Source organism: Haemaphysalis longicornis, unplaced genomic scaffold (genome assembly GCF_048455015.1).
Source record: "Haemaphysalis longicornis isolate Haplotype H1 unplaced genomic scaffold, Haemaphysalis longicornis Haplotype H1 scaffold_2, whole genome shotgun sequence".
Classification (NCBI taxonomy): Eukaryota; Metazoa; Arthropoda; class Arachnida; order Ixodida; family Ixodidae; genus Haemaphysalis; species Haemaphysalis longicornis.
This window is the reverse complement of record NW_027526295.1, coordinates 208706161-208728104: the sequence shown is the minus strand read 5'-3', so window position 1 is coordinate 208728104 and position 21944 is coordinate 208706161. Positions and strand designations below refer to the sequence as shown.

Here is a 21944-nt window from a genome sequence, read left to right as displayed (position 1 = left end):
TATTCAACCAAATCACTATTCGCTTCGAATTCGCTTCGAACCTCAAAATCTATATTCGCCCATCCCTACATTTTTGCAATGGAAACGTGATTTTTGACACGCTTTTGAATCACCTGGGTGTGGAAAAAGGGCGTGGTCATCGCGCATCACTGCTACAAACGAAGAGTGCGTGCCACTCGTAATTACTCTGCACCAGCGTTTGTTTTTTGCTATCAGGGCGTGAATGGTGAACCAGCAAACGATTTTCAATCGTCAGGTTCGCGCTCTGGCGGTAATAATCCCAGAAATCGGCTGAAAATGTCAAGCAGTGCCTGGTTGCAAAGCTACTTTATGATTTTAGGCAGTTTTATTGCCTTTGCTCACGTTGTTCTAAGTTCTGTGGTAGTTACTTACCACAGGACCATTCGCGAACAGTTTACAACAGTTTCGGTTTCGTTTCTGCATCGTAAAATTCATATTTAGCGCTACTACGCAGTTACCCAACTTCAAGGCTACCTGCCATGGTGCCTGGAGCGTCCGCGACTGATCCTCAAACAAAGCACGCCGCTCCTGATTTCCCCCCACCCTAACCCGATTTCTGCGATAAGAACTTCAGATGCAAGTCAAAAGATCACACCCGGCCGCCAGGTATCTCTTCTGCTGAGGACAGCGCTTCAAACCGGCCTTACACTGCCAGCTGTTCGCCTTCCAGTTTCGTTTTCATGCGAGGGTATATCCGTGTGTCTAATGTTGCTGCTTAGTTGAACTGTCTATTCGGATGGAGTCTCTGATAAGTTTTTGTACTGTTTCATTTGAAAACTGTCAGGTGGCGCTGCAATAGAGGAAGCTCGTTGTGCTGATCTTTTTCATCGCGCAACTGCTACTCGGCCAAAGATCGCAGGGCTCGATTCTAGTGCATCGTAGCTCATTTTTGCGAGCAAGGCTACAATTGCGAGTAAGAAGATGATAATAAAGCACAGCTTTATGTTTTGAGAGATAACTGACTGTGAACGTCAACAAGCATCAACCACGGCGTTCTGTTTTCAACTTCATGCATGTTTTTTTCCACATCGTGTGCTTGTCCCAAATATTGTGCTCGTTGTAAATGCAAAGTCAGTCATTGACGCGATGTTTTTACGTTATGTGGGGGCAAATTGGTGCCTCTGATAGTGTCAAACCGCCAGATTTATTCCAACGAACCACCCGACATTGCACATTTTGAATTGGAGGTTGGGCTTCACCGCATGACACGAGCACCGTGCGTGCTAACATCTTTTTTTATATCTGACAAACTGTTCCGCGCAAGTCTAGGGCGTGTTTTTCTAGGACATGTTTTTGAAATGTTTCCCTACAAAATGTATATTCTAATTTTTTTCTACTACCGGTGGTTTGATATACACAACTCCTTCTTATCATTTTTTTCGACAACTTGACAAAAATTTTGATTTTGATATCTTTTTTTCACAACTATGATATATAAAAACATTTTAAAAACTGGTGTTATTGGAAAGGCCGTTAAATAATCTGCATTTTGTGTTCCTGTAATTAGTGCCTAACCAATTTTTTTAGCAGGAAAAAGATGTTTTCTTGGACCCCTAAAAATGAGTCAATTTTCCGGCGGTAGCGAAAGAGTTAAGGGAGGAATCTTTTGAACTGAGCCAGCCAAGGTCCATTTAAAAATTGGGGGTGCAGTTGCAAGCATTTTTGCACAACATTTACTCCTGTACGAAGGTTACTGCAATCCACATACAAATCAGTGCACTAATAGGTGAGCTGCAGCTGCTTGCAATTCATATATTTACTGGGGAACTCCTTAATTGACCTGATAATTGACTTCGCGCAAGCATGCCATGTTCACGCAGGAAAACCAGCAATACTGCAATTTGCAGCTGTTGTCTTACCTTTTTTTTCTTATGCCTGAATGAATGGTCTCGGTTCACAATAAAGGTCTTGCAGACCCACTAAGTACTTGTGTAAAATGAAAGACCTTCATGGTGCACAGCTTCAAGTTTTCTTGCATTAGAACAGTACACAGTGTTCGCAGAGGTCCTTGAAAACCTTGAAAACCCTTGAATGTAGAAGTGTCAATTTCAAGGCCTGGAAAGTACTGGAATTTTTAAATGGTCCTTGAAAACCCTTGATTTTTCTGGAGAGAATCAATGGCCCTGTCTTTTCACAAGAATTTAAAGTGTTTGTCATGGATTTTAGGTGTTAACAAATGTAAAGAAACATTGTGGCAATCAAGTTTCAGTGTATTGCGTGAAATTACAAGTTTGGTGGATTTTCATTATTATAAGGCAACATTGGGAGCAGGCACTTGTCAATCCAATCCATATCACGATACAATCCAGTGAAAGCCAGCTTCTGTTCTCTTTCTTGCATCTAGTCTGTGGACGCTTGCTCATTGCATGTTTGCTGTACCTCATGCTCCATCTACATTTGCTTTTACGTGCAAATGGTGGACATGTACATAGTTCATCCTGCCTTGAAGCAACTCTTGCTCGATTTAATTTTAGCTGATACTCTTGCTGACAAAGCAGGAGATGCAGGCAACATTAACCAAGTTTTGAAATCAAACAGCCTCAGAAAAGCACGAAGAAAAAAGAAAAACCTGTAAATACCAGCCATTAATATAAAACAAAGCTGGTGGAGCATTTACGAACCCTTTAGCACCTATCTAAATGTGCACTAATGTGCTTAGGTATTGCGCAATAAAAAACTTTTGCATTGTGTTGGAAAAGTTATAAATAATCCCAGATAAAACATTAGATGGGGGCCATGAAAATGTGTTTTCTGGTCCTTGAAAGTCCTTGAAAACCCTTGAATTTTCGCTTTTGAAGCCTGTACGAACCCTGAGTACAGCCTGCTTCAAGCTGAAGTTTTTAGGGTGCAGTTTTTTGTTGGCCAGTACCTGGGGATCGCGGTGGCGGCGTCTGTCTATGTCTGCGTAACCGAGTGAGCGAGTGAAGTAGTGAAGGCAGGAAGAAAACAGCGAGAAGCGTAGGAGGAGGGTGGCACGCATGGCTATGGCACTATCTCGCTCACTGCCTCCCCCTCACACTTTCTCCATGCATTGCCGCCAAGGAGCGCCCTCCCCCTGACACTTTCCCCAGATGCTGTTCCGTTCGCCACTAATCTGAACCACATGACATTTGCACGTGAGGTTCAAATACGATTGGCAACAATATGCTCACTGCTCCCTCGTGCGTGGCTTATTCGAACACCGCGTGACATTTGCATGGGATGTTCAAACATGTTTTGCAACAACACGCTAGCTGCCGCCGCCGGCGGCGCAGTGCAAGATAACAGCAGAGTACTGTGCGGCCGTGCGTTCACTGGTCATACGATCACTTCCTGAGATGCAGCAGATATGCGCTGTGACCGAGAAGACTGCAGTTTGCATTGCATTCGCTTTAGGGAGTATAGTAATTGTCAGTGCATTTTCATTTCTACCTCCTTTTTCTTTTTTTGAGGTTGGCACTGCTGAAGCTCTGACAAGTGCATTTTATTCGTACAGAAGCCAGCCCGGACGTTGCGTGCCAACCTACAGTCCTTGTACGAGAGGGTCTGCTTGTATGAAAACAATGCGGCCAGCGTGGCAGCGGCCGCAGCTCAGAACCCGACTTCGGCCGGTGCCTTGGGCCCCTTTGATCGGGAGATAGGGCTTCACAAGAAGGAGGTACGCATGGCTGGGAGCCACCTTATCTATTCCTCTCTGGGGCCCCTGTGTCTTAGCCTCGTCGGCGATGTTGATGTGGTGTGTCTTTCTGCAGCGGCGGTTGGAGCTGGAAATTCAGGAAGCATTTTTGAGGTTCATGGCAGCGATCCTTAAAGACTTTGGTTCCTACTTGCGACCAATCACCACAGCTCCAAAGCCAGGGGTCACAGACCCCAACTCGCTCTTCGACTTGAATGGTAAGCTCCTCCTGGGATGTCGATGAACATGCTTGGGAATTGCATGGCTGTGTCATGTTGGCTGGGAATTTTTCCATGTTGGGCTAGTGTACCGGCGTCTTTTTAATGGACATCATATTGCGAGTTGGGGGCTGTATTAGGCAATACAGTTCCACAAGGACCTCCCGATCAATCTTGATTATAATGCTCAAAGCGCTTTGCTTTACTTGACCATTCTACTCACCATCAGCCTTACCCAATGTGCCGTATAGCTAGTATACCTGTAATAATCCTGATTACTGTAAAAGCCTTGTCGTAGCACTTGTATTGTGCCGTTTATTTCAAAGCACCCAGAGTGCAAGTGTAAAGTCTGTGTACACATTAGCGGAGTAAGCATATTCCGGGTCATAGCTGTTGCAGTGCTGCCTAAAGAGAGTTCCAAGATGGCAAGCCTTCTTTAACTGTCACGTGCCACTTAGTGCTCTGGGCGATGCGTGAACCAACTGTTCCTCGCTGCCGCCCCTTCCTTGCAGGGTTTCTGAAGAGCCGTGATCGGACGTACCACCGTTTCTACCAGCTCATGATGCACACGCAAATGTTCACCCGCTTCATTGAGGAGCGCTCATTCGTCTCGGACAAGGACGTCAGCCTGGCCTTCTTCGACGAGTGCACGGACAGGGTGGATGCTGCCGGGGACTCTGCGGAGCACCTTCTCTTAGAGGTGTGCTCCTCTGCTGCACTAGCCCTCACAGCCGTACATGACTCGGGTACCCGAAGGCCCACCTAACGGCGCCGTACTGTTGCCATACTGTCTGCCAAAAGCACATTCCCTCCCCCGGATACACTTGAATCTCCTGATAAGGAAATGAACTGGGATTAAATAATTGGTATTGGCAGTAATTTGAAGGAAGTAGCTCCAGCTCCCTTTCCAACTGGGTTATGATGAAGTTTTAGTGTTGTACTTTGCAGTGCATTTTTTTTGCGGTCGGCTCTCAATGCTAATAAATTATGACATCTCGGTACGGTGGCGAAGGTGAGCGAAGATGCAGCTGGGGTGGCTGTGGTCTCAACGGCAGCGTCAAAGATCTACCGCGCCCCATCCCTTCTTGAATGGAGATGAGACTGCTTCTCCTTTGCTGTACTTAAGCTCAGTACAGGGGCAGCGTGGTGGTGCGAGTGCAGATCTTTACTGCCAACGTGTAAAGCGTCGGTCGTCTCTATCACGCCGTCCTCCCAGGCGGCGGGCTCCTTCCAGAGCCACGAGCACACGGTGTTCATCTCGGCCCCCGAGGCCCCCCTGGTGGAGGGCCTCAACGGGAGCCCTGGCAGCTTTGGCTCCCTCAACGCCTCCCTGTTTCACCGGCAGCCGGCCATGTCCCTCCTAAGGGTGGTGCCCGAGTGCCAGCCCGCGGCCAGCCCCGTGGCGCGCCGCACCAAGCAGGAGGTCAAGTCCGCCCTCAGGGTGAGGAGGGAACGGGGGGGACGACCGGACGGGCTGACGAACTGCTCTCGGGCTCACTCCCCAAGGGTCGGGCACAGAGAACTTCCTTGGGAAATTTTATTGGCTATATTTGCCCCTGAAAACCGTTTTCTCCCATCTTTTTGCCTTTCTCTTTTTGCAGTATTATCTGCTACAGGGAAGGTTTCAGCTTTTATTCGTACCTGTGCCAATGTCACCATCATGAAGGCATGGTTTTAACTTATGCTGCGGTACCCTTATGCTGCGGTGAGCATAGCAAAACGGAGTTACCAGCGACGGAAACTGTTACAGGATCCATGGTTAATTTAAGTGATACTTTGTAGTAATTTGGGCCTGAGGAAGCAGAAACTGTAAGGCATGGTAGGGCTGAAAAACCAAATTGCATCTGTGTGTTCATCCGGTTAGTTTTTGGTTACCAGCAAAGAGGCTTTGGAAGAATTTTAGGAGAGGGACTGACTTGGTTTAGAACACTAGAGCTTATACTAAAAAAATGGTTTTAACAATTCTTTCACGTAAAAAATTTATACCGTATTTACTCGCATAATCCTCGCACTTTTTTTCCGGAAAAGTCAATGCAAAGTTAGGGGTGCGAGAATTATGCGGGAAAAAAAAAAAAAAAAAATATCCGGTGCGCAGTGTTGCCAATTTGCCTTATGCCAATTCCGCTAAATGTAGCGGTCGTTTTTTGTATAGGTAAGCTCAGTGTTGCCAACAGCAGCTATTTCTTTTTATTTTATAAGTTACAACGTAAACAGTCTCCCGTCGATCAGCGATCATGAAATTGCCGCCTTTGCTTTCTGGCGCGCGCCCTATCTCGTCGTCGTATGTGCGTGCCCTACTCCAGTAACGCACGTTGAAGTCGGTGACGCCGAAGTGCCTGGCTGCGGCACGGTTGCCGTGTTCGATCGCGTACTCTTTCGCTATCAATTTGAAAACGGCAATGTAGCTGGCGTTCCTCCCCATGGCGAAGCGGTACCAAGCACAAAACAATTAGATCAAAAAGTTCTCAAAACGGCAGCGAGCCATCCACCACTGACGCGAGTCTCACTGACTGCTGCCGCTCAACGGCGGGACCACGGCGGCGACACGACAGCGGGCTGCGCGAACACCGTCTAGTTGCGCGCACGCGAAACATGCGCGAAACCGGCTCAAGTACAGTGCGAATAGCGTGTTAGGGCGCCTGTTAGGGAGTAGCCATGCGGGTTGTTAGGGCGCCTGGATGGCCTTGGATAACAGCGCTCTCCGCCGAACGGAGAGGCGGCGGGGGAGGGCGCGCGTTGGAGAGCGCGTGCACCATGCGGGTTTTGCGAGCAGGCAACTTTCGCCGCTGCAAAGTTGGGGGTGCGAGGTTTATGCGAGGAACCAAAAAATCCAAGTTTTGGTGGCTCACATTAGGGGTGCGAGGATTATGCGAGTGCGAGGATTACGCGAGTAAATACGGTAATTTCTGTGAGGCTTCTAAATCTAAATGCAGCTTTGAAGCAACTTACAAATTTATTGAAGCATTGTTGCCTCCGGAAGTCTGATATGCAAGGATGTCTTAGGTAATGGTCATGACGAGGTACTAGTACAAGGGCTTTCATTCATTCCTAATGGAGTGGAATTATTGCAGACAAGTGTTTAATGATTTTTTTTCATGTTCCTCACTGCTATCACAGGGGTATTGTTATTCAAACCATGCACTGTACAGTTGAGCACATCATCGTGGCTGCAGGGCTTAGGTGTCACATTTATCGCTCTTCTGAAAAGACAGTAGTGAAATTTCATGGGCTTATTAGATCGATGCAAGGGGATTTTGTTGCAGTTTTAAAAGTGACCATCTTGTGGCCTTGAAAAGTGGCCTTGTTTCTGCATTCTTCATGCATCCACGGGAAGTGAGTTTATGAAAGCATGTTTTCAGCTGGGAGGGCTGTAGTTGCACTGGGCTTTTGCTATGGAACAGCTACTATTAAAATGAAACATTCCGGAACGTATCAAACGATACTGCTGTATTCCTGCTAGCTTCTAAATATTTTTCCCACCCTAAAAAGAAAGGCTTCAAAACTAACTGCGATATCTGCATGCACTGTTTTTGAGGCACAGAGACTTAAAGGAAATGTTGCCTTCAGCTGGCTCATTTGTAATTGAAATCAGTAAAAGACATCGTTGGAGTATTGAAATTTGTTTGTAACTGTATCTGTCTTGGTAAGTTCTAAACTACAAAAACGCAGACGGTTCGATGAGGCTTCCTATTTTCTTTTTTTTACGTCAGCAAAACAGGTTTGAGCAAGTTCTGACTGAAGGGTACAGCTTGTACACAAACTTTAAAGCAGTTATTATTATAATTTTTCACATAGCACGAACTTAGAAGGAGATTTTATGCAACGTTTGTGTGGAATACAGACTTGTTATAAGATTAGTGGTGACATGCATACTATAATCATTGGCTGCGGGTTGCAGCAGTCGTACACTTAATGTTAACAGATACTAGCAGCAAATCTCTGTAAGTTTAAAGAACTTTTAAAGAAGCAAGCTGAATCTGTATCTGATCGGTTTGTTTAAATCCTCAAAGTGGCCACCTTACTTGGTGAGTGTTCATAAAAATTGCTTCATTGTCACCAATCCTTCATTGTCACCACACAATCAAAGAACTTTCAGAAAGGACTGCAACAGAAGCTCAGCACCGTGTTTGTTCTCTTGTCACTTAACTGGGACATTATTTTTACAGTGCTTGCATGAAGATGCTAACAGGAACGTTGCTTCTGTCCCATTTGCAGGCGGCCCGGATACAAGCTGAGTGTCCTGTCAGCTGGGCAAAGTAAGCTTGCATGACCTTGGTTGTGCTGCTTTGCTTTATAGAGCATTTGTATGTGTGTGCAATTCGTGTGACCCTGCTGTTGCTAAAAAATAGGGGCAGTTGATTTTGAGAGTCAAAGGGTCTTTTATTTTTGCAAGACATTTGTGTTCTCACAGTTTCTTTTATTTTTTTTTTTTCTAGTTCCCACACTGAAAGGACTATAAATGCAGAGTATTAGCTGGGTTCAATATTGCAATCGTGCCAATGTTAATACAAACTTCAAGCATCTTAGCTGGATAATAAGGACAGCTGAAACGGTGACAACTCACTACTCACTTTGTGGCACTTCCCTATGATGTCACAAACACACTAGCTTGTGTGATTGGTGGCTGCTGGTAAAATTCACTGCCAGTAAACATGAAACTACTGTTTTAGCAGCGCTTCTGGTTCCGCTTGTTGGTGCGGCTATAATGCTAGTGTGCGGTTAGGCAGCGATTATTTTGTTTTCGGTGCTGCCCCCTTTTTACATCAGTGCTGATGTTGTGTGGTGCGGGGTTTGAAAGAGGGCCAGAGTGAAGTTGGGTGAGTTGTCAAAGATTAGCTCTTTCAAACGTGTATGTGGACTTCATGGTGCCTTTAAGTCAGAACGGTGCAAGACTGTTCCTTTCTATGGGCTATAGAATCTTCAAGAGCAGACTTTGGTCTTTCCCTAGTGACGGCCACAAACTGCGAGTGGTTGACTTTCTGAGCACAGTGTTGCCAATGCCTGCTGTCTGCTTGTCGCCCACCACTGTGCTACAAGCCGTTTGTGGGTCGACCCCTTCCTCGCAGGTGCCTGGCGGGCACGAGCTACAGTGTGTGGTTCATGCATCTACCAGCGTACAGCAAGACCTTTGCGTCCAAGGCTAAGGCCCTGCGTGTAGCGGATGAGATCCTGCAGCGCATGCAGCTGCTCAAGCTGCCTGCACCGGATGAGGTCGGTGCCTGTCTGGTTTAAGTCCGCACGGGGCACTTTTCTGGCCAGAAAATTATTGCTGGCAGCTGCAATTTCAGGGCTGTTGGGATGCGTCTCGGGCAGCTGTTGCAACCTTGTGGGGGCCAGCCGCGTGCTGATGTAGGAAAAATTGCGGTAGGATACACAATCGAGGGCTACCTTGTCCAGTTCATTGTTCCCACATCTCAAGTGTCTGGCCAGGTGTAGTTGGCAACTTGGGGATAGCAACTTAATTGCTAAGTTGTTGAGGCAGGTGCTTTTTGGATGGCGGTGGAAAATGTAAATGGCTGTGTGTTGAGATTTTGGGGTACGTTGAAGTTCCCCAGCTGGTCCAGATTAGTTTGTGGCCCTCCACAGTGGTGCAACTTGTAACCCAAGTTAGCTTCGGCAGTTAAAACCCCAATTTGAATTGTTATCGATTTGATGATGGAGAGTGGGCTTCAGCACTGAGATACACCTTTTTTTTTTTTTTTTTTTTTTTTCTTTTTTGCTTAGGATTTATTCCTGAAGTAGAATATTGAATATTGAAGTAGACTAAATACTACCGATTTCCTTCGGCATGGTGTGAGCCGACCTAACGCCGCCAGTAATTTCCAAACAGCATCACTTGTCTCAGAGTGTGGTGGCACGATGTCTTGCAGGTGTCCTACCGCATCCTGATGCTTCTCTGTGGCCAGTACGGCCAGCCTGCTCTGGCTGTCAAGATCTTGTTTGACATGAAGAAGCATGGTGTCCAAGCCAACGCCATCACCTATGGCTACTACAACAAGGTAGGGGACCACCCTGCTACCAACAGGGAAGGACAGAGGCAAGGCTTTCTCTGCCTTGAAGGGGGCATTTCTTGACACCCCGGGGCGTTCCGTGCAAGATAGTCAGGGTAACAACGCCTTATTTTGGTGCACTGGAGCGGGATCAGTGATAAAAGCAAGTTAACTGTGTTAACTTCAAACTCCCCGAGTGGGTTCCTCAAAAATGTGATGCCTGTAAGGGTGTGCAAGAAGCCTGCACACATGTTAGGCTCAGTGCAAAACCACTGGAGTGCAGCTTCATCCCTTGCCAAGCTGAATCAGTAGCGAGGCTGAGCATGGGGCCATAGGTATGATTCCTGGCCATTGTGAGAGGTTTTCTGGACACCCACGTTAGTGAGAAGACATCAGGGCATATTAGAGAACCCGGGTTGTCCGAATTGGTCTGCAGCCGTAGGCCCAAGGCAGCATCTCACTTCAGCAGGCAATTCCTCCTGAGTGTGCTTGCGGTGTGTAGCATGGGTTCAATTAGAGCCACTAAATAAGTTACGTTGAAGAGTAACAACACTGATGCACACCGGCAGGCATTTTGGTGCCTGTCGCCAGGGTGGCCAACTTTATGCACCCGATTGCAACTGACCTTGATGGGCGGAATTGATCCGGGCGCCGCTTGGCAACCTTGACAGCTGTGTTTACTTTTCGAGGATTTTGAGACAGCGTGCCAGTGCGACCGACAGGGTTAAGCTCGGTTACGGTAGCGTAGCTTCTTTAGGGGCACTAGGCTACCCGAAAGCCACTAAATAAGCTATGCTTGTGTAGGCCACTGTTGTTCTTTCCCAGCGGGAATGAAGAAGCCATTTCCACCTTCCGGCCGGTTGAAACAGCCCAGTACAGAGCAGCATGGCACCGCTGCTCTGTCTGGGGGCTTAAAAACTCGCCCTCGACGTGTCATACAGCTACACTGCGCCCCGAAAATCATGATTTATCGAAGAACACACGCAGCAACACAGGGGCACCAAATGTCTGCACCGTGGGTCTTCCGGGGTAAACAAATGTCCTGTGACGCAGTTTGACCAATGGCCGCTGTTGGCAGCATCCAACAATGAGAGAAAAAAGTGCTGATACTGTGAAACCTGATCTAGTGGCTCTAGTTTTGATGTTGTATTTCAAACCGCACCATTAGATTTCGGCATTCGCTAGGATTCCCCGGTGGTCTGGATTAGTCTGTAGCTGGCCTCCATTGTGGCAAACCTCATAGGCTGAGTAGCTTTGGTGCACAAGAGCCCAATTTCACTCAGTGAACAGAGTGCATAGATTACTGGCTTTTACTCCAGAGGGTGGAAAAGATCACATAGCATTAGTGGCAGAGGGGCCTGACAAGGGCACTCAGAAGCGAGTGGAGATCATGGCCACATTCTAGTGCTTCCCTAGCCTCTAAAGATAGTGTAGCCTGGAAGTAGGGTGGTGGATGGCAGCGGAGTGATCGGTGTTTACCCCACAGCAGTGCCAGGTACTGTATTTCCCGAGGTGGCAGCCGAATCTGCCAGTAAGAGAAGAGGTGCGTGATGATGTCTGCTGCGCAAGCTCAACCCCCGTCCCTTCTCTGCTGCCCCCCCAGGCGGTGCTGGAGTGTGCCTGGCCCACGGGGGACAGTGCCCACTGGGCTAAGCTGCGCAACGTGGTGCTGGCCGTGACGCAGTTCAAGCGGGCCCTCAGGCGCTCCCAGGGGGTGCCCCCCTCCTCCTCTGTTGCCACCGCTACAGTGCTGGACGGTGGGGGGGCAGCCCCGCCCAGCAGTGCGGGCAGCAGCAGCCGCACCAGCCTCGAGGAGACCCTGCGACCCCTGCAGCTGGAAGGGCCCCACCCGGCCGCCTTGGGGGGAGGGGTGGGCCCCGTCACCCCAGAGATGCTGCCCGAGCTGCTCACCAAGGCCGACGACCACTCCAGCTCCGGTCAGCCTCCGCCGCTTTCTCCTTGCACCATATGCAGGAAGGACGCTCGACGAAAGAGGAGAGGGCACAGGGCGCGTCTTCTTTTGTCCAGTGTCGTTCCTGCAACAAAATACAATGTCTTAACCAAATGGCCCAATCATCCACACCTAACACTGCATGTCACAGTGACCGAGGAAAAAGACGCAAAAACCGAGGGAATCGAGCACTCAGTGGTGTGTAGCAGTAGTACCTCAATCAGACGGATATCACAAGGTAGCAAAGAATATTCTAAGCGTCCACTATTCACTTGTCAGTAAAAATGTATCGACAACTGGCTATGCATTTGCCCTGCTTGCGCATGAAGAAGTTAGTTGGGCTTTATGTGCATTCCTTACCTTAGGCTCACCAAGCAAGTTGTGCAGTATTTGTGTGCAGCTTGGGCAAAAATTAAGTTACCATAGTTTTAAGTTACCATAGTTTTGTTGGCCGTTGTAGGTCATCGAGGGTTTTTAGTTGCCACTGCAGCTGGTTGCGGAATATCAAGCGCTGCAGCTGTAAAAAACAAAAACCTGTGCAGTGCACAAAGTGTGTGACAATGTGGCGATGTGGCGATGCTTTGTTTTTGTTGTCCAAGGATTTCAGCTGTGTTTGGGCTCTATTTTTTATTTCTCCTACAATTCGATTCCACTTAATAATCAGTACAACCTACACAGTCAAAGAACTTCCCTCAACTAAACAACCTTCAAAATCCATTTTGCACTCTGCTCACGCGTAGGCCGTAGCGCCATGCCCAATAATGAAGTTCCTGCCTCTTGGAAATCTTGGCTTCAGGGTTTAGATCAGGGAATTTTAGTCAGGCAGCCACTGCCTTTGAGTGTCTGCTGCAGGCATTGTCAATGCGTCTTGTGTGAGCCCTGTGTGAGTCTGCCTCAGTAGCTAGCACCACCCTGCCCCGGATTCCCTTGGCGAGGGAGACTGACTGGGCAGGGCTTTGGTGGACGTAGATGCGGTGGCCACCAAGCCCCGGGTTCACACTGCTGCAGGGGGCCAGTCGGACGCTGGCTACGGCTCCACCAGCCAGGAGGAGGCATCCAAGGCCTCGTGGCAAGAGCTGTCGGCCGGGGTGGCTGCGCAGGCCAAGGAGAGGACGGCAGGTACGAGTCTGGCCAAAATAGCGGGAACGTCTTATTTGTGATGTGACACTCACTAGGGCTAGCAGCAGGTTCGTTCATTGCAGAATGGAAAGAAGGGAGTCTCCTTTATGTGTAGCATGCTTACTTCAAGCTTCTGAGGGTTTGACAGGGCAACTTCAAATAGGGTGTGGGAGGTGAGGTTATAATAAGTCTTGTGTAACAAAGGTCTCTTGTATGCAGAGTTGCTAACATGGCGATCAGTGGAAAACCAACCAGAACGTTTTCATTCAAGTGTCTCCTATAACCAATTGTCTCTTTTAACAGTGTCTCGTAATGAGGTTTTACTGTATTATGGAAAAAACAAGCAAGTAAGGTATTATATGTGTGACACACATTCTCCTAAGCATACTCTGAGTTTATTCTAATGCGCATCTTTTTTCTTTCTGGGAAAGTACATGCCAAAATTTCGGGCGCACGTTACAGCGGAGGGCGAGCCAAAACAGCGCGCTAGCGTGTGCCTATTATTACCGACGTAATGGCAAAAAAGCGTCGAAGAGATGCCCGGCCCTCAGCAGCACCGCATTGGGGAAAAATGCCACAGAGCAAGGTACTACCCGCTACAGTAACACCTAGGCGCCCACCCGCACCCACGCATGCACACACACACCAACAAAAACTGGCATGTTATTTGCAAGGCGCAAAGGTTGGGTTCCGCGGGTATGGGGGCTCCCCGGGCCCTTGTGAGTGCTTCTTGTGTAGGCAAAAGATAACGTAAGCTTGCAGATAGCAGAGCCCCTACTTCTCCCAGATAAAAAAGAAGGGAAGCTAAGCGAGTACCTTGCAGAATGCCCCTTTCTACAGGTGACAGGTGAAAGGATTGCTGCTCTGCAAAGGTCTCTCACCGATCATTTTTATTTTGAGTTTTGACGACATGAGTTTGGATGGGTGGCCCCAATGTGCGGTTTGCAATGACCGCGTTTAACAAAGGCGCATTGCAGCAAGGCTTAGCGTGGAGGTGAGATGGCACGTCTGAGCCTACAGACCACGCTGTGACTTTGCTGTCACTTTTGAGCGCAGGCAATGTGCTCTTCGCCGCTGCACTTTTGTCACAGCCATACCGTATGTTGTGGCTTACACGTGGCGAAAGTTGCCTTAGTGCGATGATAAACACATTCCTTGCATTCGTAAACGACGTGTGCTGTGACAACTGTTGCGTGTTTTTTCTTTTGGCGTAAATGTTACAGCGCATAGGGATTGCATACTTTCTGGGCATGTTGAGCAGTTAATCTTTTATTCTGCTTGATAATTCGTAATGCATGCATTACTGCAAGTTATATTACTACCTGCTGCAGCATACTAAAATGCAGATCTAAAAATCATTTCGGAAAGGTAATAAAACTATTGTGGCCTCTTGTTTTGTATCTTTCTAATACTGCACATTCGATATTCAATTCAGTGTTTGAAAACAGTTTTTTGTCGTATTCTTATTTAATTTGTATTAGAAAATTTCAATATTTGCATACCCCTGGTGGATTCTGAACTTTGGAGTTGGCTTATATTCATGGCCGACCTTATTTGAGCATATTTAGTGCCCTCATGGGGAACTGGAAGGCGAAACAAAGTGCGCGCGCCGCATTACAGCTGCCCAACAGAGACAGAGAAGAGTTGGCGTGGTACAGACGCTGCGTTTCGAGGAGCTGGACTTCACTGAGTCGGATCGATTCCGGAACCGGGTGAACAGCTTGGTCCGGGGTTCAGTTGGAGCTCTTGGAAGCGCATCTTCACTGACAGATGCAATAGGTAACCCTTACTTGCTCCTTTTATGGTGCTGTTGTAGTGTTTTTGGGCTGTCTGTACCGTATTTACACTATTGTAGGTTGACCCTTTTTTTTTTTTTTCAAATTTGACAATCCAATGTTTGGGGGTCGACTTAGAATTGAAATCGAACCGTCGTCTACCGATAGTAACGGCAAGAGAAACGAGAAATCGGGGGTGCTGCGAGGTGGGGACAGCTTTGCACCTTCGCTCCCATGGTTATGGTCTCAAGTGTAAAAACCACATGGGGCGTTTTCTGCTCGCGAAAATGCGCCGCGCTGACGCTGCCGCGAATACCACCCGCATGCTGGGCGCTAAGCGATCGGCACCAACCGCGAAAAGGTGCGCGTAGCTCCAGCGACCGCTTCTAACCGCTCTTTAAGATATCACTGAAGGCACAAACGAAGGCGTTTGTGCAGGAAAGGAGCTGATAATGTGGTCAAAAAACGACACTCTAAAGCATCATCCGCGCCGCTAGGGAAAGCGCCAATCAAATATCCGCCACCGTGGTAAGCCTAAACATCTCCGGTGGCGCCAGCCGGCTGTCCTGAGTGCTTTCAAACTGCCGCCATGAAAAGCGCACCTCCCCATTGAGGCAAATAGTCAGGCTCCTCCCACTGCCGCGCTCGTCACGTGTCATACCGACGCGTGAACTTAGAAGCTGCCGCGCGTGCGGAATCGGCGACGCGGGCATGAAAAAGTCGCCCGCAGAACACCGATGCTCACGAATCGCGTGCAAAAACGCGTCAAAAAGCGTTTTATTCGACTCTAATAAACAACATGGGTATTAGCGAATCTTTTGATTCAATGCGCGGCGCTAACGTAGCCCAAATCATATCACATTGTTCAGTACACTTTTGAACGCGATGGTGGGAGGTTAGTCGCTCAAACGTAAATCGCGCGCGGCCGCTTCCATCAGCCGCCACTCAGTGGCTAAGGCGTTGCGCTGCTGAGCACGAGGTCGCGGGTTCGATTCCCGGCCGCGGCGGCCGCTTTTCTGATGGAGGCGAAAAGCAAAAACGCCCGTGTGTACGAGATTTCGGCGCACGTTAAAGATCCCCAGGTGGTCAAAATTAATCCGGAGCCCTCCACTACGGCGCGCCTCATCGCCTGCGTTGCGTCGGCGCGTAAAACCCTACAATCAATCAAATCAATCCATCAGCCGCCATATTGTTTGTTTTGGTATTGCGCGGCAGTGGCCGCTGCCAGTTGCTTCGATGGTTGTCATCTCGCAGCGAATGTGTTCTTCCCGCTCAACCCACATCGCATGGTTATTCCGGGTGCTTATACAAAAGCTTTTCTTTTTTAACATCTACCGCACATACCACGAGCGCGCGGCTCTTGTGGGAGCATCGATCATTGATGGTAGAGCCGCCGTGTGGGTTGACGGAAGAGCTCTTTGTGATACAATTTTCTAGGCGGGGCTCACTTTTTTTTTTTTTTTTTTTTTGAGAGATGCCATTTTTGGGGGTCGACCTAGATTCGAGTCAACTTACAATCGTGTAAATATGGTAATTGCATTGTCAAAGCACTAGAAAGTCTAAAGGCTCTGTTGCGTTTGGGGTGGCTGATCACTAATTAATGCGAGAAAATGACATTATGAACAATTTGTGTGCAGTTTTGGCATGCCAAAAACATTGTTCTCTTAAAAATCTCTAATTTTCAGTTAAATATAGTTTTTTTTTTTTTCCGTCAGACAACTGTATCTCTTGTAATCATTTGTTCTTGAAATGAATGCTGCTAGCTTCATTTAAATTTTGAATATACTGAGATTATTTGCTGAACCTATTCTTTTTCCTTGTACTTACTGCAATCCTTCCTTCTTATTCTCTGAATCTATCGGTCGGCTGGATATGGCACGTAAGCATGCTAGACTTCACGTCTTTTCCCTTGATCTAATTGAGGATTGATTCTTACCCCGTATTCTGTATCTGTTCCGCTTGAGCCTCCAGTTGAGGAGGTCCTTGAAAGCGATTTTCGTGTGTGAAGGCACAGTGGTATCCTCCATTCAGTCTTGAGGGAACAAGTTGAGCGGAGTCCCTCGTTTCTTCCAGTACCTTCTGCCGGGGTCCTCATCACGAGTGAGGCCATGCGGCAGAGCGCCTTCCTGCGAAGCAATGGCGGTGTTATGGCGGCCAGGTTGCAAGGCGGGCGACGGCGCTACCACAGTGCAAGTGACCGTGCGAATCAACGAAGGCCCAATAACATGTGAGCAATCCTGCTGCATTCTCTAAAGAAGCCACATCGTCTTGGGAAAGGGGGGGTGGGCGGAAAGGTGGCAATTTAGAACTAGTAGTTACAGGAAACTAGCCGGAAGCCAGTAGCATTCCACTGAGTAAAGATCGAGGTCCCTGCCTTAACTCTTTCACTCCGGCGCTCCGGCGCCATAGGCAATCAGAAGCCAGCTTCCGATGATTTCAAATCTCCCGCAAAATCTAAAACCCGTGCTCCACAGACAACTATCGCCTTTTGGTGTGTTCATTGGCAACTTCTCTTTCAGTTTTGGTTTAGTTTGTTTATGTGTCGCATGTGGGGGCGGTGTAGCAAGAGAAGTTTGAACCGAAGGTAGAGGGGATTAGGAGGAAAATGGCGTCAGGTTCGCGCCGCGCTCCGCACAGTCGGACTGCTGTAGCAAGCACTTCGGCAGCTCCTGCTGTCGATTTTTCTGATTCCAGTAGCAGTGATGGGTCAAGCGACGAATTAGGATATCCAGATTTCAGTTTGGACGACGAAGCTCCGGTTCAGGTGCCTCGCACTTCAACAAGCGCTGGCAGGTAATTTCGTTGTGACTCCGCGCTGTATTTATAAACAAAACTTGCTTCTTATCTGACGACTGCACTTTTACTTTTGTGTTTAGGGTCTCGACAACATACGGCCAGGATATTTTGCCAAATGCACTGCGCCGTATCACGCTATCACCTTCAAGATAACCTGGCGCTCGTGTCAGATTAGTGCTTCAGGGCGATGCGCGACGCTTCTCGAGAGCACTGGATTTCTTTTTCTTGTTTTTTACCACCGAACTGATAAAGGTTTTGTGCGAGAACACTAAAGGGTATGCTTGGATGCACATTTTACAGAGACTCACTCACCCTTCAGTGCCTTTGCGGCGTGGCACAACCGTCAGTTTCGCTAGGTTGACAAGCCCTCAAAAATCCAAAACTTGGTGTCCACTGTTGATTTATATATTGAATCATAGCCAAGGAACGGAGGAACAATTTGTATATCTTAAAATTCCTGAAATAATTCTTAGTCTCGGTAAAATTGCCGATTTGTGTTTTTTGTATACTTTTCTTGGGGGCTTTTTTCTGATTACTTGACGAATAAACTGTAAGTAATTGTACCTTTAACAAAACTGCTGCTTTGTGTTTCGAAGAGCAATCTATGAGCTACAATTTCATGCATAGCAAGGCTAAGTGTGTCCAGTAGCTCAAGAGAAAAAAAAACGTTTTCTGGAAGCACTCAAAATAGGCCGTCTTTCCGCCGTAACGAAAGAGTTAAAGGGACAGACAACCGATTTTTGTGAAGTGCATGCCCTCTAGCTCACATGAAAGCCCGCGTTTTATATAGTGGGGTAACTGCAACAAATTTATAAGCAAATTGGCGGAAACAATTTTAATTTGGCACTAAACTTTTTCAAGTCCGAAAGGTGGCATGATGTAATGTCGAAACGTGACACTACAGTACATCTCCAGGTCACGTGATGTGCGAACCTTGCAGCTACCTAAACGTTCATTCACTTATTAAAAACATTTTAGCGTAATATTTGTATAAGCTTAGATTGTTATCTTCTGTTTGCCATTTCGAAGAGCGCCGCAATACCTTAGTCACGTGCAACGAACAGTTTCGGTTTCGGGAACTCAACTGGCTGTTGCCGTTGCGGCCGTTTACAATGCGAGAAAAGAACTTGCAATGCGCGATAGAAAAAAGATGCATAAAAGACTAAGAAAGCCTGCGATTCAAACTTTTTTAGCTGGAGAAAAGATTTTAAATGCTGCTTTTCATTTCGCATGCATACAAAAGTATGTTGCCGCGCTGCTCAATGTCATCGTTGCCAGCATTAGTTGTGGCAGGACAGATACAGATCGTAGATCTAAGAATTCCGATTTACAAAGTTCTAGAGCGCTATCAGCAAAACCGTTTCGGGTTAATTAAGGTGTTGTAAGTGATGCCCTTTCATTTGGGATAGAGAACAGATACTCGACGAAAATCGGTTGTCTGTCCCTTTAACCGCGCCAAATTTTAGCTTGGGAAAACTGTCGTGAATTTTGATAACTTGGAGCAGGAAGCAACAGTCTCTCGAGGGCTTTTACTTCAGACTGAAGCTAATACTGCTTATAACAGGACTCCGGACCACAAGGATTGTGCTTCTTATGTTTCCTCCTTTTGGCGGGGAGGGGGTTCTGAAGGCTTGTTTTTTATGCTGATTCTGCCAGCTATGCAGAGAAGCTTGCTGGCAGTTTTTCTCTCGTTGGGCTCGTTCAAGGTAATTTTTTTAAAGCGAAGCCTTAGTGCCATCAGTGATGCTGTTGCATGCCGGTATGACCTGCAGCAATGCCAACTTTCTCCGTCGATGATTATGAATGATCGTGGGTGAAGTGAAAGAAAGAATTTCTTCCGGTGTCCGGAATTGAACCTGGGTCCCTCGCATTATGAGAGCGAAAAAAGTATTATTTGCAGTAGGTTTATGAAGCCGGTGTCTATCCGATTGCTCTATTTCAACGTGGTCAAAGCAGTTTTGAAATTTCAGACGACAACCAAAGAATCCGTAACGAGAAAAATGTTGTTGCTCTGCGTTCTTTAAGGCTGTTAGCTGCAAGACGTTAGGCCTAACTTCCCATTTTGAGGTTGAGGACGTCAGGCCTAATGTCACATCTTGGGGCCTAACACCTCAAACCGGCACGCACTCAAAAAATTGCTCACTGAACACCAAGCAGCTGGTACCGATTTGCGCCGTACACCCCAAACCCAAATGTTAGGCCTACAGAGTTCACACCCAAGAGTGTCTGTGGGTATTCTAGAAAAGTGGTGCATACTTCCAGAGCAGCGCGAACTCGCAGTGTGGGATTGGCCAACCAAAGAATCCATCGCGAGAAAGCTTCAGCCATCGTTGTCGTTACACGGAGTGGTGCATGATTTTTTTAGTAGTTGCATCGCTGCGGCGCTACTAAAGGCATATATACATTCGGAGTCAACACTGGCACTACAAAGTCCTTTTTTGTTAGAAGGACCAGTGGTGAACGTTTTACGATAATTTTATCATGTTAATGTCTGAAGTGTGTAGACCATATTCCGAGTTTTGGGGGCATTTTAGTATGCACATTTTTTGCAACAATCGAGACCTGGAAATTTTTGTCGTTTGCACTGTCAGCCTTGTGAATTTTCCGATGCCAGCTGCAAGGGCATGCTTATCCACATGGTGGAATTTAATAGTCAGTGATGTGAATATCCTGCATAAACTGTGTGCGAGCAACAAAAGGTCAATATTTACCATTAAACTATGGACAGTTCAAATTTTGATGACTTAACTAGCATGGCACTGCTTCGTGGATCAATGCAACAGAAATGGTGCACAGTGTGTGTGTTGAAGGGGGGGGGGGGGGAGCGAATGAAGTAACTGTGTTGACTTCTGACAAACAGCACTGGCAATAGTTGAATTACATAATGCAGCAACAAGTAAGAGTTCAATAAATTCACTTCAATGTCTCCTTAAAGTTTACTCTGCAGCACAAAATGGACAAGTTGTAATGCGCTGGCAGTTGCTCAGGGAAACTGTTAGGCAGGGGAACACAGTCATTGTCGCCTGCCTCCCTTTGGGGCATGAAGCTGGAGAGAGGTTCACCCTTTGTTGTGTGCAACATACCTGGCATAACATCATGTCACATGTGGTCGTTTCATCCTAAAGGACCTGCTCACCGTTGGTCCTCCCATGTTGTCTCCTCTATTCGGGGCCAGTATGCACAAGCGGACATTGCTCTGTGTGTCACAGCGCTGCGTGTTCGCGCTGTGTCGCTTTCTAGCCCTCATCTCTCACTCTTCCTGTGCCTGTGTGATGGCTGTCTGCACTGCTCTTCTCTTTTAACTCTTTCGCTACCGCGCCTATCAAAATCGATCAATTTGATCAATACTTTTGGGAGCACCTTATCATAGCGTTCCAGACGTTTCTCGAACAAGTAAAGCTGTTCGGAGATAGATCAGAAAATGGCCTTTCAAAATCAGTTTTGTTTTCATTTTTGCAACGGAAACGGGAGTTTTGACACTCTTTTGAATCACCTGGGTGTGGAAAAGAGGCGTGGTCATCGCGCGTCACGGCTACCAACGAAGAATGCGTGCAACTCATAATTACTCTGCACCAGCGCTTGTTTTTTGCTATCAGGGCGTGAATGGGGAACTAGCAAACGATTTTCAATCGTCAGGTTCGCGCTCTGACAGTAATAATCCCAGAAATCGGCTGAAAATGTCAAGCAGTGCCTGGTTGCAAAGCTAATTTATGATTTTAGGCAGTTTTATTGCCTTTGCGCACGTTGTTCAAAGTACTGGGGTAGTTCTACTTACCCCAGGACCATTCGCAAACAGTTTACAACAGTTTCGGTTTCGTTTCTGCATCGCGAAATTCATATTTAGCGCTACTACGCAGTTACCCAACTTCAAGGCTACCTGCCATGGCGCCTGAAGCGTTCGCGACTGATCCTCGAACAAAGCACGGCGCTCCTAATTTCCCCCCACCCTAACCAGATTTCTGCGATAAGAACTTCAGATGCAAGTCAAAAGGTCACACCCAGTCGCCAGATATCTGTTCCGCCGAGGACAGCGCTTCAAACCGGCCTAACACTGCCAGCTGTTCACCTTCCATTTTCGTTTCCATGCGAGGGTATATCCGCGTGTCTAATGTTGCCGCTTAGTTGAATTGGCTATTCGGACGGATTCTCTGATAAGTTTTTGTACTGTTTCATTTGAAAAATGTTAGGTGGCGCTGCAATAGACGAGGCTCGTTGTGCTGGGGCGGTATTCTCGATTTTTGTCCCTTTTGCGTCCCTTTCAAAAGTGTCCCTTTTGGCGAGCCCTGATTGGCTAAAAGCAAACTACCGGAAGTGACGTAACACAAGCGCGGCAAACCTACTGCCAACGCCCACTGCTTAACCGGAAGTACGTCACGATGAAAGGGACTAAAAAGGGACGTTTTCAAAAGGGACAGTTAC

General features: G+C 47.4%; 1 protein-coding gene across 11 annotated transcripts in view; it reads left to right on the top strand.

The window, feature by feature from the left end:
- The window catches only part of Crag (DENN domain-containing protein Crag), an 80148-nt gene that overhangs the window by 28167 nt on the left and 30037 nt on the right, over positions 1–21944 (top strand). For 10 of the 11 annotated variants that reach the window (XM_077699204.1, XM_077699199.1, XM_077699203.1 and 7 more), the window contains exons 15-25: positions 3497–3658; positions 3753–3894; positions 4407–4594; positions 5111–5335; positions 8110–8150; positions 8961–9105; positions 9765–9893; positions 11488–11821; positions 12805–12954; positions 14575–14733; positions 16803–16956. In XM_077699204.1, coding sequence (XP_077555330.1) covers positions 3497–3658; positions 3753–3894; positions 4407–4594; positions 5111–5335; positions 8110–8150; positions 8961–9105; positions 9765–9893; positions 11488–11821; positions 12805–12954; positions 14575–14733; positions 16803–16956 — 1829 coding nt within the window. The remainder of the gene's footprint in view (positions 1–3496; positions 3659–3752; positions 3895–4406; positions 4595–5110; positions 5336–8109; positions 8151–8960; positions 9106–9764; positions 9894–11487; positions 11822–12804; positions 12955–14574; positions 14734–16802; positions 16957–21944) is intronic. The other variant, XM_077699207.1, reaches the window with a different exon arrangement.